A 14,562-nucleotide genomic window follows, 5' to 3' on the forward strand; every position below is an offset into this window, starting at 1 on the left:
ATTTATAAGGTCAAGTTAAAAAATAGAAGAAATTAAAAAAAAAAAACTTAAGGGCCAAATGTCATGATATCATTTGTAACACAAACAAATTAAAAAAAAAAAAAGAAATATTTGAAAATAACCTATGGTCAAAAATGCCTTGCACTGATTTAAAGTTATCTTGCAACTTGTTTTAGCCTTTGGACCAGGCATGACCAATGTTCGATCAAATGCAGCACATTCAAATTTTCAATACGACTCCTATCATAAAATCAATTCTTAATTTTTCTCGGCTTCAAATATGAAATTCACATTAATTTAGGTAAAAATGAATTAAGATGTATTTCTGTTTTATGTAAAAAAAGAAAAAGAAAATTATTTAATTAAAATAAAAATCTCATTAAACTGTTTATGTGCATTTAATGCTATTATTAGGGTTCAAAGAATGCTGGCCGTCATACATTTTTACCTTGCCAAAATTGGCCTTTTTTGGACATCCCTGCTTTAGACCAATGATTTGTGCAGGTAAGACTGCAGAATTATGTGTTTTTCAGTTGCATTTTAAATTGGATTTAAAGCAGAGCTTGTACATTAAGCCTCCTGAGAATCTTCATGTATGTCTGACATCCTTGTGCATTCCAGTTACAACTTAAAGAGCAACATAAATAGGTAGTATTTAAGAACTGCACTGCTGATGAAGAATTTTGTTTCTGCATCAGGTTGTGTTTATTTTGTTTTGGCATTTAGAGTTGTCACCAGTGCTTCATGTAAATTAATATTAGCAATAACCTATGTGGCCACAGTAAAAAAGTTTGTGACGTTTAGATTAAAAGGAGACAGAACCTAATTGTTGTTTGGTTTATCAACTGTTGCAAAAGCTTTCTGCTACAAATATATCTGCAGTACAGTTTGTTGAGGTAGTTAAACTCTCTCTTCATCAACAAGGATGGATTAGGAAATTGTTTTTTTATGCTTTAAAATTGTCTCTGTTTGGACATCTGGTCAGATTGTGCTTAAGACACCCCAAAGTTTTTATTGTATCATTTATCATACTATCTTGTTTAACTTCCATTTCTATTTAAAACTCTTAACAGTATCTGAAACAATCATATTTTTCCATGTTTATGGTTTGTAAATGACAACACACTAAGTTGTTTCACCACTTTTATTAAAAAACATACATGCAAGATAAATTTATGTACATGCATTTTTGTTTTTTTCATTTTTCTGTGTGCACACTTCTCTTTCTCTCTGGTGTGTACTCACATTCGATGGAACACCAATATTAGTAGTTTACTGTGTTTTGGTCATTTCACTAGATCCACACAATGAAGATGTGTCTGTGTGCATGTGTGTGTGTGTGTGTGTGTGTAGGAGGAGGAGGTCCAACAGGTGAGAACACAAATGTTTAATTTCTAGCTAAAGAAGATTTGGTCCCATCAATCAGACTGTTTTCACATTTATAAAGATTAGTTTTATCATTACATAATAGAAAAGCAATCACATCTTAAACTATGCAACGTTTATGTAAAATGTTTTACCTTTATTCTACAATCATTTTTGAATTGATCTACATCTCTCTATATAAGTTCTACAGGTTTGAATGAACCATCTATACAGTTACAAAAACAAACATTTTTTTTAAATGAGATGGAAAAAAACACATGTTAAAAATGTAATAGTGAAAAATGTATTTAGCCCCATTAGAGAAAATTGTTGTAATATATTTGCTTTTATATATTAAAGTCAAAAGCAATTTCATTATTATTTTCAAGGCACTATTTTCACATTAATGAGCTAAAGGGTGAAGGTACATTGTCAACTAAATAGGCAATAATTACATTCTAACATGTTTTAGTCAGATTTTTATCAAAAGCATAAAGATTTTTATTTTAATTAACCCTCAGCTCTAATTGTTCAAAAACAAGTTTCAACTCTAAATTTATTAAAAATGTAAATTTGAATTAGAAATAAATGTTTACACTACAAATATTTTATTTCGTATGTTAGAGGATTATCTCAGGGCTGACAGTCACATGCTCAAGGGTAATTGACACTCATTACTTTTTAAATCTTGGAGAAATCTGTCTATCCATTAATGTTTTTGGTTTTTTTTCCAAATGGCTTGTTATCTTTTTTTTTTTAAATAAGTAGAATTTTGTTCCTAGGAAAACAGTATTTAAATATTTGGCAAAGTACTTTTGGTGTTTCGGTGTTACATTATATTTAAAAACAAATTTGCAACAAAATATTCTGTGATTTTTGTTTTCCCAGCAACAACCAGACACATTTAAGGGAAAAAACTTGAACTGCGACTGAAGAAATTAAATAATATCTGTCCTTTAATCTGCAGATATTGCAGCCACAAATAATGGAATAATCCTTTAGAATAGGCACTTCTTCTCAGCATTGGTCAACCAGTTGCTTGTGTGTTCAATTTACAAAATCCAATTGGATTTGCAAATACCGGTAGTTAAACTTAATTTTTCCTATTTAAAACTTGTTTTAGAAAGAAAGAAAGAACTTTAAGCCAGAAAAAAGAACAAACAGTATAAAAAAGGTTCCCATGAGCTGACATGCGCTGTGACGTTTAAAGTCAAAGCAATACTGGCCTCGTGTGGGCAAAATTAGCTATTACAATTGCACAAGCTGGATGTGAAATGTAGGCTACTGACCACTGGACTTTGTAATTCATTTATAAGAGTAAACAGCTGCCATTCTATGATAATTATACATCTCAGGAAATGTACATATTAAAAAAAAAGAATGTGTGTTAGGAACAGGACACAGGTTAAACTCCCTCATTCAAAACAGATTTGGATTTTATGTGTCTAAATCTCAAACTGAGATGGTAAAAATAAAAACAAGATTTTGGTTCATCGCAATGCAACTGCATATGTAAAAACGAATGAGCATTAAACCTATTTTTACATCTTGCTCTCACTATCTGTGAGCCTCTCACTCTCACACTCGTTCTCTTGACAGATGATCTTGTACGGCTTCTTGTCTGCCTCCTCCACTACAACAGAGTTGCCGAGTTCAGGGTCCTTCTTTTGCAACTCGTGGCGAGACAGGTGCTCCACTATCCCTGCACCGATGGAGTCTCCCAGCACGTTGGTGGTGGTCCGCAATCGGTCTCTGAGGAGACGGAGGTGAGTTAAACACAGGAGTTGGTGACCAAATGAATGATTACAAGGAAAGACAATAGATAACATAGTGAACACTTAAGTGCCGTCCGTCCAGTCTAAGCAAAGTTGCCCAGATTTCACTGTCCCTCGCCACTTTCTCCAGCTCCTCTGGGGGGACCTGAGACATTCCCAAAATAGCTGAGAGATATAGTCTCTCCAGCGTGTTCTGGGTCTTCCCTGGGGCCAAGTGAGACACGCCCGGAACTCTTCTCGAGGGAGGTGCCCAGAAGGCCTCCAGATCAGATGCTCGAGCACTACAACTGGCTCCTCTGAATGTGGAGAAGAAGCGGCTCTACTCCAACCTATCACCAGGGTGACCAAGCTTCTCTATGTCTGAGTGAGCGCCGAGCCACCCTACTGAGAAAGCTCTTTTTGGACGCTTGTATCCGAGACCTCATTCTTTCGGTCATGACCCAGAGCTCGCACAAAAAGATTATATTACAAAAAGAAAATAAGGCATGAGTTTGAGCAGAATGCAGCATCATTCCCAAAAGGAAGAAAAAAATCTGAACCAGAACCAGAGTCAACCCCCATAACTCAATGAAATCCAGATGGATTGTAGGAGAATGAATCAAAAATTCACCCGTGAAAAATCAAAAATGCGGCTGGGTCAAAGTTAATTAAATTCATCCAGCACATTTTATCTTCTAATAATGAAACAGTTCTTGCTTCTTCCAAAAACCAAGCTATTTCCAGTTTCTACAGATCTCAGAAGTTAAGGTGGGATGGGATGACTTCTGCAAGGAGAAAAAAATAACCTTTTCTGTTGACATTTCACTGTAAGAAGGAAAGTTTGTACTTACAGGAACCAGTCGACAGCAATGATCAGCGAAATGTCATCAGTGGGCAAACCTACAGACGTCAGAACTATCATCATGGTCACCAGTCCTGCTTGAGGTATTCCAGCTGCTCCGATGCTGGCAGCTGTGGCTGTAATACTACATTAAAATTGTATTGTATTGATTTCTTTGTGACAAAATGTATTGCATGTTAGATTATTCTGGGCTTTTTGATCAGTAAAAGCCTCTTTAATGTGTAAAACTCATCAAACAGATGTTCCAGCTCAAAAAAGTTCTAGTAAATAACGGGTTATGTTGATACCAACAGACCCCTTTCAGAAAAAAGGTTGCATTACATACCTGATAGTGAGAATTTGTCCGAAGTCTAGGCTGTAGTCGTTGACCTGAGCAATAAATATGGCTGCCAGAGCTTCATATAAAGCTGTACCGTCCATGTTTATGGTGGCACCAACAGGGAGCACAAAACGTGTCACACGTTTGTCCACCTTGTTATTTTCCTCCAGACATTTAAAGGTGATGGGCAATGTGGCAGAACTGAGACAGACAAACCCAGGGTTAAACCAGTAGTTAAATATCTTTGACCCAAAATAACAATATTCAGGTACAACTTTGATTTGAAAAAGCTTTTTCTCAAACAAAATGCTGAATGTTACATTTGGAGACTTTTCATGGTGATCTTTTGGGAATGTAAGCGTCTGTGCGAGCACATACCTTGAAGATGTTCCAAGGGCAGTTATAAGAGCCTGTAGCAGCCCAGCAATGAACCCAAAGGGGTTCTTTCTAGTGACAATGAAATAAAGTGTTGGGAGGACAAAGACAGCATGGATAAGCAAGCCACTGATAACTGTCACTGTATACATTCCCAGTTGACCACCCATGGCTGAAATGTCCTCCATCTCCACAATCTTACCAGCAATAAGGAACAGGATGCCAACAGGGGCATACCTAAAACGAAATTTATAGAAGTTTCAGTATTTTGTGTGTTCACTTCTTCATTCAGCAAGAAGACAGAATTCCCAGCACTTACCACATTATTATGGCAACCAGCCTCATGATGGCTTCATTGAGGCTGTCAAAGAAATCTCTTAGGGGTTGTCCCTGTTCATTCATTTTCCCGATAATCAGACCGAAGCACATGGAGAACATTACCAAGCCCAGGGCATTGATTCCATTCACGGATCCTGGGATTGGGATCATTTCTTCTTGAGTAATCTGTTGGCTTCCATTAACGGTGACTATTGAGTCGTTCACTGTAACTGTCACATGGACTATTCTCTTGCCATACTGCGTCTTGAACTGTATTTTAAAGAAAGACAAAGGTGTTTTACATTTATTCATTCTTGTGATATTTCAGACTGAAAAACAACATTTGAGAGACAAAGAAAAAATACAGCAAGCAACTTGTGGATACAAACAAAATGTTACTAAAAGTTACTAATCCTATCTTTCCTATCTTTTTGAAGAAAATTCCTGACATAAAGTTAAATTCAGCCATTTGTGGCTTTTCAGTTTGCCTTTAGATGCCCAAAAGTTAGTCAAAAACAACATTTAAAGTTATGTAAATTTTTGATAAACTGTGAAGTCCAATTAGAAATTGATGTTTGCTTCCAAACTTCTTTGCTCTAAGACAATTCACTTCTGTGATAATTGCTTTTGTTTCATTGAATATTAGGATGCATAATTAGGCTACACATCGTAGTTTTGTTTTAACCTTACAATGTAGTTTTTAACTGTTGAGTCACAATTCAGTCTATATTATAGTAGTTTGAGTGAAGACAGATATAAATGTTAAACAGAATTTACAATATGAATGAACTATGCGTGTTATGTGTCCTCAGGTTGAAAGCAAAAAAAAAAAAACCAGTGAATTACCTGTTTTGTACAGGCTTCGACAAGATTAGGAGGAAACATATTTCTGGAAAAAAAAAAACATTGAGTTTTAAGTTAAAAGAAACCTAAAAAAGCACATTTTTTATATTGTTTAACAGCACAAATAGAGTAACTTAAATGTCTTAAATGAACATCTCCATTTGAATGAGTCTGATCAGGGCTGCAAAGACAGACGCGGCAGATCCGAACCCCTTGTTGCAAGAAAATGGGCACGATAGAAGAATATCGTGGGGATTTTTTTGCAACTTGTTTTTCTTGAATCACCAACAGGAATTTATTAATGCTAATACAAAAAAACAAAAAAAAGAGGGCCCTGGGCACCTTTTTTATGTGAGGAAAAAAGGGCAGGTGCTGAAGCGCTCAGAGGGCCCTATGTGTGCATCTGGCTGCTAATGAGCATCAATGTTTGCAGATACCTGATCAGGTCCAGAAAGGCATCCGCAGCGTTGACCTGCTCAATCGGCGGCTTCTTGGCAAATTCGGCTTTTGATCCTTTTCCAGGGTGGATAATGAGTACCATAACAATACCAATGAACACAGCAATGACAGTTGTGGTGGTGTAGTAGATCACTGCTCTCATACCCATTTTACCAGAAGCACGGCTGTCCAGAGCGGCCATACCTTAAAAAGAATATAATTGCACAAGAATATCAATACAGTTTGTTAATATTGCCAAGTTACATAAACTACAGTAAATTTGAGTGTTCTAAGCCTTCCTGTAGAGGGGGTAGGAGTGCAGCAGACGTGTACACGCATGACCACATCAGCTGTTAGGAGACAATTCTTTCAGGTTTTTTTTTTTTACATGAATGGAAAATATCCCTATCATCTTTGCTCATGGTGCTCTGTAATAATTGAGTTTGCAGCGGTGTGTCACCGAATCGAGTCCCATGGTGCAAACAGTTACTCTGGGAAACGAAGCAGTAATTATATGTCAAATACACCCATCTGGATTATCTGACTCACCCTCAATGACAACAAAGAGGGGTGAGAAACCCAATCTGACACTGACCTTTGCTGCTGAGAAGACTACACATATTGTAGAGTGAAAGCCAATCAAGTCTATTTTCATGTCTTACATCCATCTGTAGGTACAGGGATAAATTACCTGGGAATGTAGTCCTTAATTATATGAATTTTGTCAAAAAATCCTGCATTAGATGTGTTTTGCTTCTCTGTTTTTTGAGGACCCATGAGTGTAACATCAGTGTGTCACAAAAACAGCGTGTAACGATTAAAAGTACACTATTTTGCACAAATGATCCAATAAAGATGCACACTAATGAACGTCAAGCCCAAACCCAGGCAGGGGATGGAGAGTTTCTAGGAAAATGTAACATGTTCCACATGGAAGTAGGATTCAAAACATTTTGTTGTTACAAACAGACATTTTTGCATCCCAATACTCATTGTTCTGAGTAGCAACTACAGCTCTGTACCAGTTATGCAAAGTTTTACCCTAATGACAAGACATTAATCTATATGCACCACAGAGAAATATGTTTAATGGCCACCACAAATCTACATAAATTAAGGCTAGTTTTTCTCAATAGTTGTGGGCAGTCAGGAATTAGAAGCAGTGCAGAAAAGTAGTAATTACAACCCTCTTTCCTACATAAAGTTTTAGGAGACATCAACTTTTCTTAAATTTTTCTGATGTGTAGCATAAACTGCCTAACACAATGGACATTTTATAAACAAAGCCAAAAGAGTTTGAAGCTCCAAATTCATCATTCATTAACTTTCAAATCACTTTTGAAACACCAACCCAATATAATATTTCTACAAGTAACCATTACCATTTTTTGTGTTGACTCAGTTCACAGATTTTTGAAGGGTGGGCATTTTTGAATATCTTGTGTTTTTTTTCAAAGAACATGCAGTAATTTCAGACTGCGGACTTTCTCTGCCATTTTATCCTATCAAGTTGGACTTTTTAAGAAATGCTCTTGGGGATTTTCTGGAATGCTCAGCCCTCCTGGCTTGTCATGTGTGATCCAGTTTCAGTTAAATTTAAGTTGTCAGATTGAGAAACTAAGATCATATCAGATGTGACTCAAAGAAACCTTTGGTGTACTTTCTTGGTTGTGTATATTTTGCAGTAATTGGAAAATACTCATGTCTTGGTGTTGATAAATTAGTATAAATTCCCGCAGATCTTTTGTTCAGGTTTTGTCTTAAGAGAAATGTGGATTGTGACCAAGCATCTCATTTTTTCCTTATCTGTTCAAATTATTTTGATTTCACTTGTGGTTTATTACTTTGCAAACTAACTAATTTAACTTTTATTGAAGAGTGGCAAATGTTCTTCAAAAATGTCACAGCCAAAATTTGTGTTTTCTTTCAATTTAACAGTAATTCTTTTTATTATTTTGCGTATCAATATTTTAACAAATACAGGTAGAGAATCACTGTGATATGATTGATCTTAAGGCAACTTTCTTTACATTCAGTTACTGAAAATTCATAGATTATGCTTTATAAAGTATTCAATGATTTATAGCTCTTTTTGTTTAAAAAAAAGTCCTTTAGGATCCCTTTATAATGACAATGGTCATGAGAAAATGGATTTAAACTACCTAACAACTGTGACAAAGGTAATTTATTGTCAGCTCCTACCATGCCTGTCCTTTTCCTCTGAAACTGTGAAATCAGGCTTTGTGTGGTGGGAGCGCGTTGTTTTGAGTATGTGAGCACAGGGGTCACACAATAAATCCTTTGACTTGATTGTTACAGCCAGGTTCAAATCAAGTTCACAGTAGGGTTAGTGAGAGATTGGCTTTTCCCATTAATTAGGGTGGGAAGGGTTTGGGTAATAAGCTGGATAGTAGATTTAGTTAGTGATTAAGTTGATATTCACAGGAGTCCAAAAGTTTGCTAAATTGTTTCTTCTTTTTTTAACATTAGTTTTTTTTCTCATTTATGAATGGCATCTCAGGTTTATTGTCTGTTTGGATAATCTTCCTAAGTTTTAACCCCATCCTTGATCTCAACCTGATCCCAACTTGGTGTACAGCCCCTTGGAAGGTATGAGAAGTGCTATGTAAATGAAGATAGTTTTGATTTGATTTGACCCATGTACATGCAACCATCTTCTTCCACTTTAGGTCACGGAGGCAGCAGTCAAAGTCCAGATCTTACTTTCCATAGACACCTCCTACAGTTCCGAGCACATCCTTGGTCATCCCCTGGGCCGCTGGCTACAATCCTTGGCCCAATGACTAGAGTCTGTGTTCAAGGATTGGGCTGTAAAGGCACTTGCCTTTGACTGCTGCTCAAATCCCAAAGCACCATCTCCTGATCCTTCCTGCAGGTGGTGGGCCTACGGGAAGCGCATCCCACGCAGCTTTAATTATGTTTTTTTTTCTTTTCTCTCACAGAATCTTGCCTCTCTTTTTCTTACACACTGATGTCTGTGCTGCAATTTCCTTTTATTATCCACCACTTCAGCTGCCCCCTCCATTGCCCTTTTCTCTTTCCCTCTTTCCTTCATCCTTACCCTCTGTCCAAAGGCCCTGGGAAAACCTGTTGACTTCGTCCGCGCGACACACACACACACAATGATTTCTAGCCCGTTGTCTCGGCAACGACGGATGCAGCTTCATCTATTCAAACTTTTCAAAGGAACGAAGGAATCAAGATTGAAGGAGAGCAGGTAGAATGACTTTCTTTGTAGTTTGGGGGGCATGTTCATCAAACGCAAGCAAGAGATCACCTCTGAGCAATGAGGGTGAAAAACAGGACAAAACTACAGCAAGAGGTCTTTTTTGGAGACTTCCCATGTCTAATGATGAATAAACAACAACAATACCAGTAAAAATGAAAAAAGAAAAATAGTTAAAAGCAATAAGATTGTCAAGAATAAAGCTTTTGGATTCTAATTTTAGACTCAAAGGATTTGTGCTAGTGAGACATATTAGGGTGAATAGCTGTGAGTAAAACAGAGTGAAAAGATGCAACTATTGACTATTGTGATCTTCAAACATTTTTTTTTATAATTTAATAGATAAACATCCAACTTATAAATCCTTATTGGGTTATGGTTCTCTCTCTCATTTTACCCTGAGATTGCTTCTTTCAACTTATTTACCTTTTAGGACCCCTCTTTTCTGCTCAGGTTACCTCAAGGGCCTCTCTGGAGGACTCTTTGATTCTCAGTTCTCAGAAAAACATGTTTTTTTTTTCAAAGAAAACACCCGTTACATAATTTTTAAGTTGAAGGGGAAAATAACAAATACCTGCAATGCCACAAAAAGATAGAAACAAAAACCGGTTCTTATCGACTAAACCAAAAAAAAAAAGCAGTTTGCTTAAATAAACAATGTGTTGGCAAAATACCTACCCTAACTACTATTCATTACATATGAAGAACAACAAATAAAACTGAAATATACTTGAGAATGTTCAAAGTTTTTGAGAATATCTCAAATCTACAAAAATTTATTTTTTTTAATAATGGAATCAACATTGTTATTTTAATTTTTATAAAAACAAGCCTTTTTTTGTGAAGAGATTTACTTCAAGGTAGAAGTAAATATTGACCTCAATTATGAAGGTTAATAACTGGTAAAATCATTATTGTTCTTTGTGACAGTCATCCCAAAGATTAAGGTTTTAAATACTTGTTCCATTTAAATTTGCACGTCTAAAATAAAGTACATATAACTTTAAAATAATTAAGCAAAAAGAGTTGTTTTGTCTTGAGTTTAGAGTTTTTCTCTGTAAGAGTAAACCCAGTTGGTGTTGTTTTTTTCTAAAAGTCAATTCATTGTTTTACGGAGAACTAAACTTAAGGGTAATGCTTTGTCTTTGCATAAAATGCAAATTGTAAATTGTCAGAAATACTTCAAATTTTACAAATAGAAGGTTTTTTCCACCATAAATATCTCTGCACTTGTTTCTAACAACCATAATTATCTTAAAATATGTTTTCTTTTTGTCAAGAGGTTCCAAGATGTGATTTGCTGCATAATCTGGTATAACTAGTTGTGGTGAAATAAAAAAAAATGTTGGACAGGATCAGTATTTTCCTCATTTTCCTCTCCACATTTGTGTAAGCCTAGCCATCATTCATCATAAACTGATGACCACATTGGGGGAAAGTCAAAAGGAACTTTACAGTGGAGTTTTTAAGTTGTTCTTCTGCTCAAAGACGTCAGCAAATGTTCAGGCTATTTTCAAATCGGAGTAAAACCAGGGTGGTAAAGGGTATAGGGGTTGTTTCAAAGTATTCAACCAAGGTTATCTAAACTTTCTGAGTTTATAGCAGTGTTACACGTATCCTCAATGCAAAGCCACATTTTCCACTCATAACAAACACAGAGATAATGGGGACATCTATATGCAATTCTTTAGTGTGTCCAAAGGAAGATCTGTTTTAAATTATAGACAGTAAACTGTCTTAAAATGTGTAAACACATTTGAAAGAAAAATCCATAACAATCTTCATGGGAGGGTATATTCTATGACAAATCCCATTTGAATGCTGATGAGAAGAAGCAGGATAATAAAAAAAAGGAATCAGACTTAATTGTCTTAAGTTAAAACCAACATACAGTATGATAGCCCTTACTTTTTGAAGATAGACTACTCTTACAGATTATCATTTTTTTCTTAATGTTACAACAGTCATAAGGCATTACGTCGCAGGATTCTGATGCTACATCCCAGTACAGCACAAAGCACACTATTATAGAATAACAGGAGACTACTCTGTGCCTGTCAGTCCCTAAAACCACTCAATCGGTCAGTTTTTATCCATTTGTTGGAGAAACATGTACAAACAAATATAGATGTTTAACTGCCAAATGGTACATGTACGTATATATATATATACCCAAAGGCAAAATATTTCTCCTCTGCTCTTTACTAGGCACACCGCAGGGTTTGAAAACAACAGTCGGCTGAGCAAACAGCTGGCTCATTCCGCTGATCATGAGGTACATGTTTGTCAGCAGAGCCGCAGGCCGTCAAAGAACTTAGTCAGTGTCGCTACTGGCAAACAAAACAGATGCCGCTTGCCAGACAGATTCAAAGTCTTAAAACTAAAGTCAAAGGTTACTAATGTGCAAGTGGACAATGTGGCAAATGTGAAGCAATCTGTGCAGGATTGCAGAATCAGACACAAGTTGAGCAAGAGAAAATAAAAGCTGTGTCACTTGTCTGATTTTAGATACCTGCAGTATCTTTGGGTATGTTCACTCCAAATTACAGACTTAGTGAAGTGCTTCATGTGTGTCCACTTTGATGCTGTATTTGTATGGTAATTTAACAACACAGTTAATGGCTGGATCACTGGTATTTTGTCTGTCTTTTTGGGACTAATTTGACAAATTCAAACCTTTTCATACCTGTGATGAGGCTGGAAACAAGCAAAGGCAGAACCAGCATCTGGAGCATTCTCATCAGCAGCTCTCCAGGAAAAGAGAAGAACTTCATGTCACGATAGGACATTTTATAAGGGCGCAGGGCAAATCCCAAGATTATGCCTGGATTTTAAAAAAAAAAACAATACCAGAAATCAGTATGAAAATATTACAGTACAAGGTGAAAAATAAAAGTGTTGTTTAGTGTTATTGTTAGCAATTGCTTGCTGTTTTGAAATGAATATCAGTCCAGTTTTGCCTTTTTTTGTGTTTACGCCTGTTCGACAGTATCATAGAAATTCCAAAGCCTAAATTGTGAGCTCTTTAAAATGCTTTGACAAGCCCAGGTGGTCTTATCCTTCAAGCCAAAGGCAGGAATATCCTGAATCTGATAGTCAGTCAAATGTGGTTGTCATGTGTTGCACTTTTAGCCGTTACTTAGTGTGGGATTCCGAGGTGAAAGGCGGCAGGTGTGAGGTCAACTGGAGGGTCAAGTAAAGGCCAGTCGGCTAATTTAGTCACAGTTACTTCTGTTCATTTAGGGAGTTTTCCTCTTTTGATGACTGGCTTGTAGTTACACCAAAGGGAGTTATTTAGAGGACGAGAGTCATAGTCTTATCCTCTAAAAATAAATGTTGTTGTCTACTGAAAGCATAAATCCTTTTAAGAAAGGTTCTTACCTATGATTACAGCAGCCACAGTCATAATAACAAAAGCATTTCTGATGAAGAATCCCTTCACGTCATTCTTCTTAATGCTCTCCACTCTCTTTTTGGCGAGCATTGTTCTGGCCTGGATCCTGGCACTGATTTGCTGAAGACCACTTTGGTTTCTCTGCAGGTCCTGTTGGTGGCTTTGAGCCATAATTGCAGACGGAAACTTAAGATCTTCCTCAGGACTGCAGAAACTTGACCTGCACTCACATGTAAAAAGGAAATAAAAAGTCAAAAAGGTGGTCAATGTTGCTCTTTCCTTTGGTTACTGTTTCTCCTCTCCTTTATTTAAAGAAATACAGACATCTAGTAGAGGAAAGGCACAGAATGTGGAACAATTTGTTTAAATTAAAAAAATAGAAAAATGTTGTGAACTGAAATCCATCCATGCAACAAAAAAACACAATTTTTAAAATTAAATTCAAATTTCTAAGTGACCTCTCCAAAAAAGTATTTACCTTACACTAAAAATTTGCAATAAAGCCACTTAAAATAGAGAAAAGGCTGCATTTTATAAAAGGCGCACACATGTTTCACTTGCAGCTGGGGCTTCGTACTTCCTCTTGTGTACACTAAACACGTGTACAGTCTGGTTCAGTTTCAAAGTCTCATGCTGAAATCTCCTCCAAACTCAACAACCGATCTGCAAACATAATAGATTAGAAATGATACAGTATCAATATAAAAATAAAAGTTGTTCCTGTACCTTTGGATCTGAGGAATAACTTCCTTTTGGAGCAATGTGTTTGTATTCAAAGGGAAGGTTCAGGCTTAAAGCTGGATCGTGTGAAGGGGAAGGGAGACTCTTTGGCTTAGAGCTGTTTGGTGTGAACAGCCAGCTCTGAGGAGCAGCAGAAGAGAAAGAGGAGAAGGGAGGTGAAAGGACGGGAGAGAGGAATGGCAGGGATGGCACGAGAGAGCCAGTGGGAGAAAAAGGGCGGTGCTTTGGAGTCAAACAGATCTGGTTTGTGGAGAAGTGAGGCGGGGACTAAAAAAACTGAAGCTAGATAGGGGAGGGGGCACTTTTCAGGCAGAGGGGAACTTGAAGAAAAAGGACTTTTTTTTCTTGTCCCTCTTTTGAAATCGGTTCAGGCTGAATAAATTCACTCCCATTACAGATTCCAGTGTAGAATCAGTCATAAAGAAAATAAAAGTGTGTGAAAGATTTTTTTATTGTAAATTTAATGGTGAAAATCTTCTAAACTCTGCATTTGAATTACAAATGTTTCTCTTGTTTGACACTGTTTAAGTTTTCATATAGAAGTTTATTCCTAAAAAACTGTAGAGATTAAGTTTTTTAAGATAAACCTAGAAGGTAAATATTTAATACTGCAGAGAGGTAAACATGTGCAATTTCTGGTTGTAAAATTCACAAACCCCCTTACATCATTTCAGATTTTTATATTCCAAAAGTTTAGTGAAACTCACTCAGTTGTGTTACAATTCCACCTATTTAGACAGCTGTTTAGAATGAGTACTGTTAAGTCATGTTGTCACTTTTAGTTGAACTTGTTTGTGGGATTCATGGTTTATGTTCATGAATCAGACAGCTAAGGGCAGCATTGCTGTTTTATAACAAATAAATTCATATTAGGTTGGTATACAAAATTTTGGTCTTAAGCTCAAG

At 36.4% G+C, this 14,562-nt stretch overlaps 1 protein-coding gene across 13 annotated transcripts; it reads right to left on the reverse strand.

The window, feature by feature from the left end:
• Positions 1-1,130: 1,130 nt before the first annotated feature.
• Positions 1,131-13,922, reverse strand: LOC101170347 (excitatory amino acid transporter 1). Of its 13 annotated transcripts, none has more exons than XM_023958404.2 (11): positions 13,642-13,922; positions 13,464-13,578; positions 12,903-13,135; positions 12,208-12,345; positions 6,274-6,478; positions 5,840-5,882; positions 4,995-5,263; positions 4,679-4,912; positions 4,307-4,501; positions 3,971-4,105; positions 1,131-3,117 (listed from the first exon to the last, which is right to left on the reverse strand). In XM_023958404.2, coding segments are annotated over exons 2-11 (1,665 nt in total). In that variant the 5' UTR covers positions 13,466-13,578; positions 13,642-13,922; the 3' UTR covers positions 1,131-2,906. The 13 variants fall into 13 exon arrangements, with proteins under 13 accessions (XP_023814172.1, XP_078808415.1, XP_078808417.1 ...); XM_078952289.1 differs by having other exon boundaries at positions 13,394-13,578; positions 13,642-13,860; XM_078952291.1 differs by having other exon boundaries at positions 13,493-13,578; positions 13,642-13,831.
• Positions 13,923-14,562: the final 640 nt, after the last annotated feature.

Source organism: Oryzias latipes, chromosome 9 (assembly GCF_053564925.1).
Source record: "Oryzias latipes strain Hd-rR chromosome 9, Olatipes_Hd-rR_3.1".
Taxonomy (NCBI): Eukaryota; Metazoa; Chordata; class Actinopteri; order Beloniformes; family Adrianichthyidae; genus Oryzias; species Oryzias latipes.

What these genes read in the sequence shown, in the direction of transcription:
- LOC101170347 (XM_023958395.2), bottom strand. An exon ending in TGTGGCTGCTGTAATCATAG is followed by an intron (nt 12,346 to 12,902) that starts GTAAGAACCTTT and finishes TTTAAAATCCAG; the next exon opens with GCATAATCTTGGGATTTGCC. An exon ending in ATTGCTGTCGACTGGTTCCT is followed by an intron (nt 3,118 to 3,970) that starts GTAAGTACAAAC and finishes CCGTCTCCTCAG; the next exon opens with AGACCGATTGCGGACCACCA.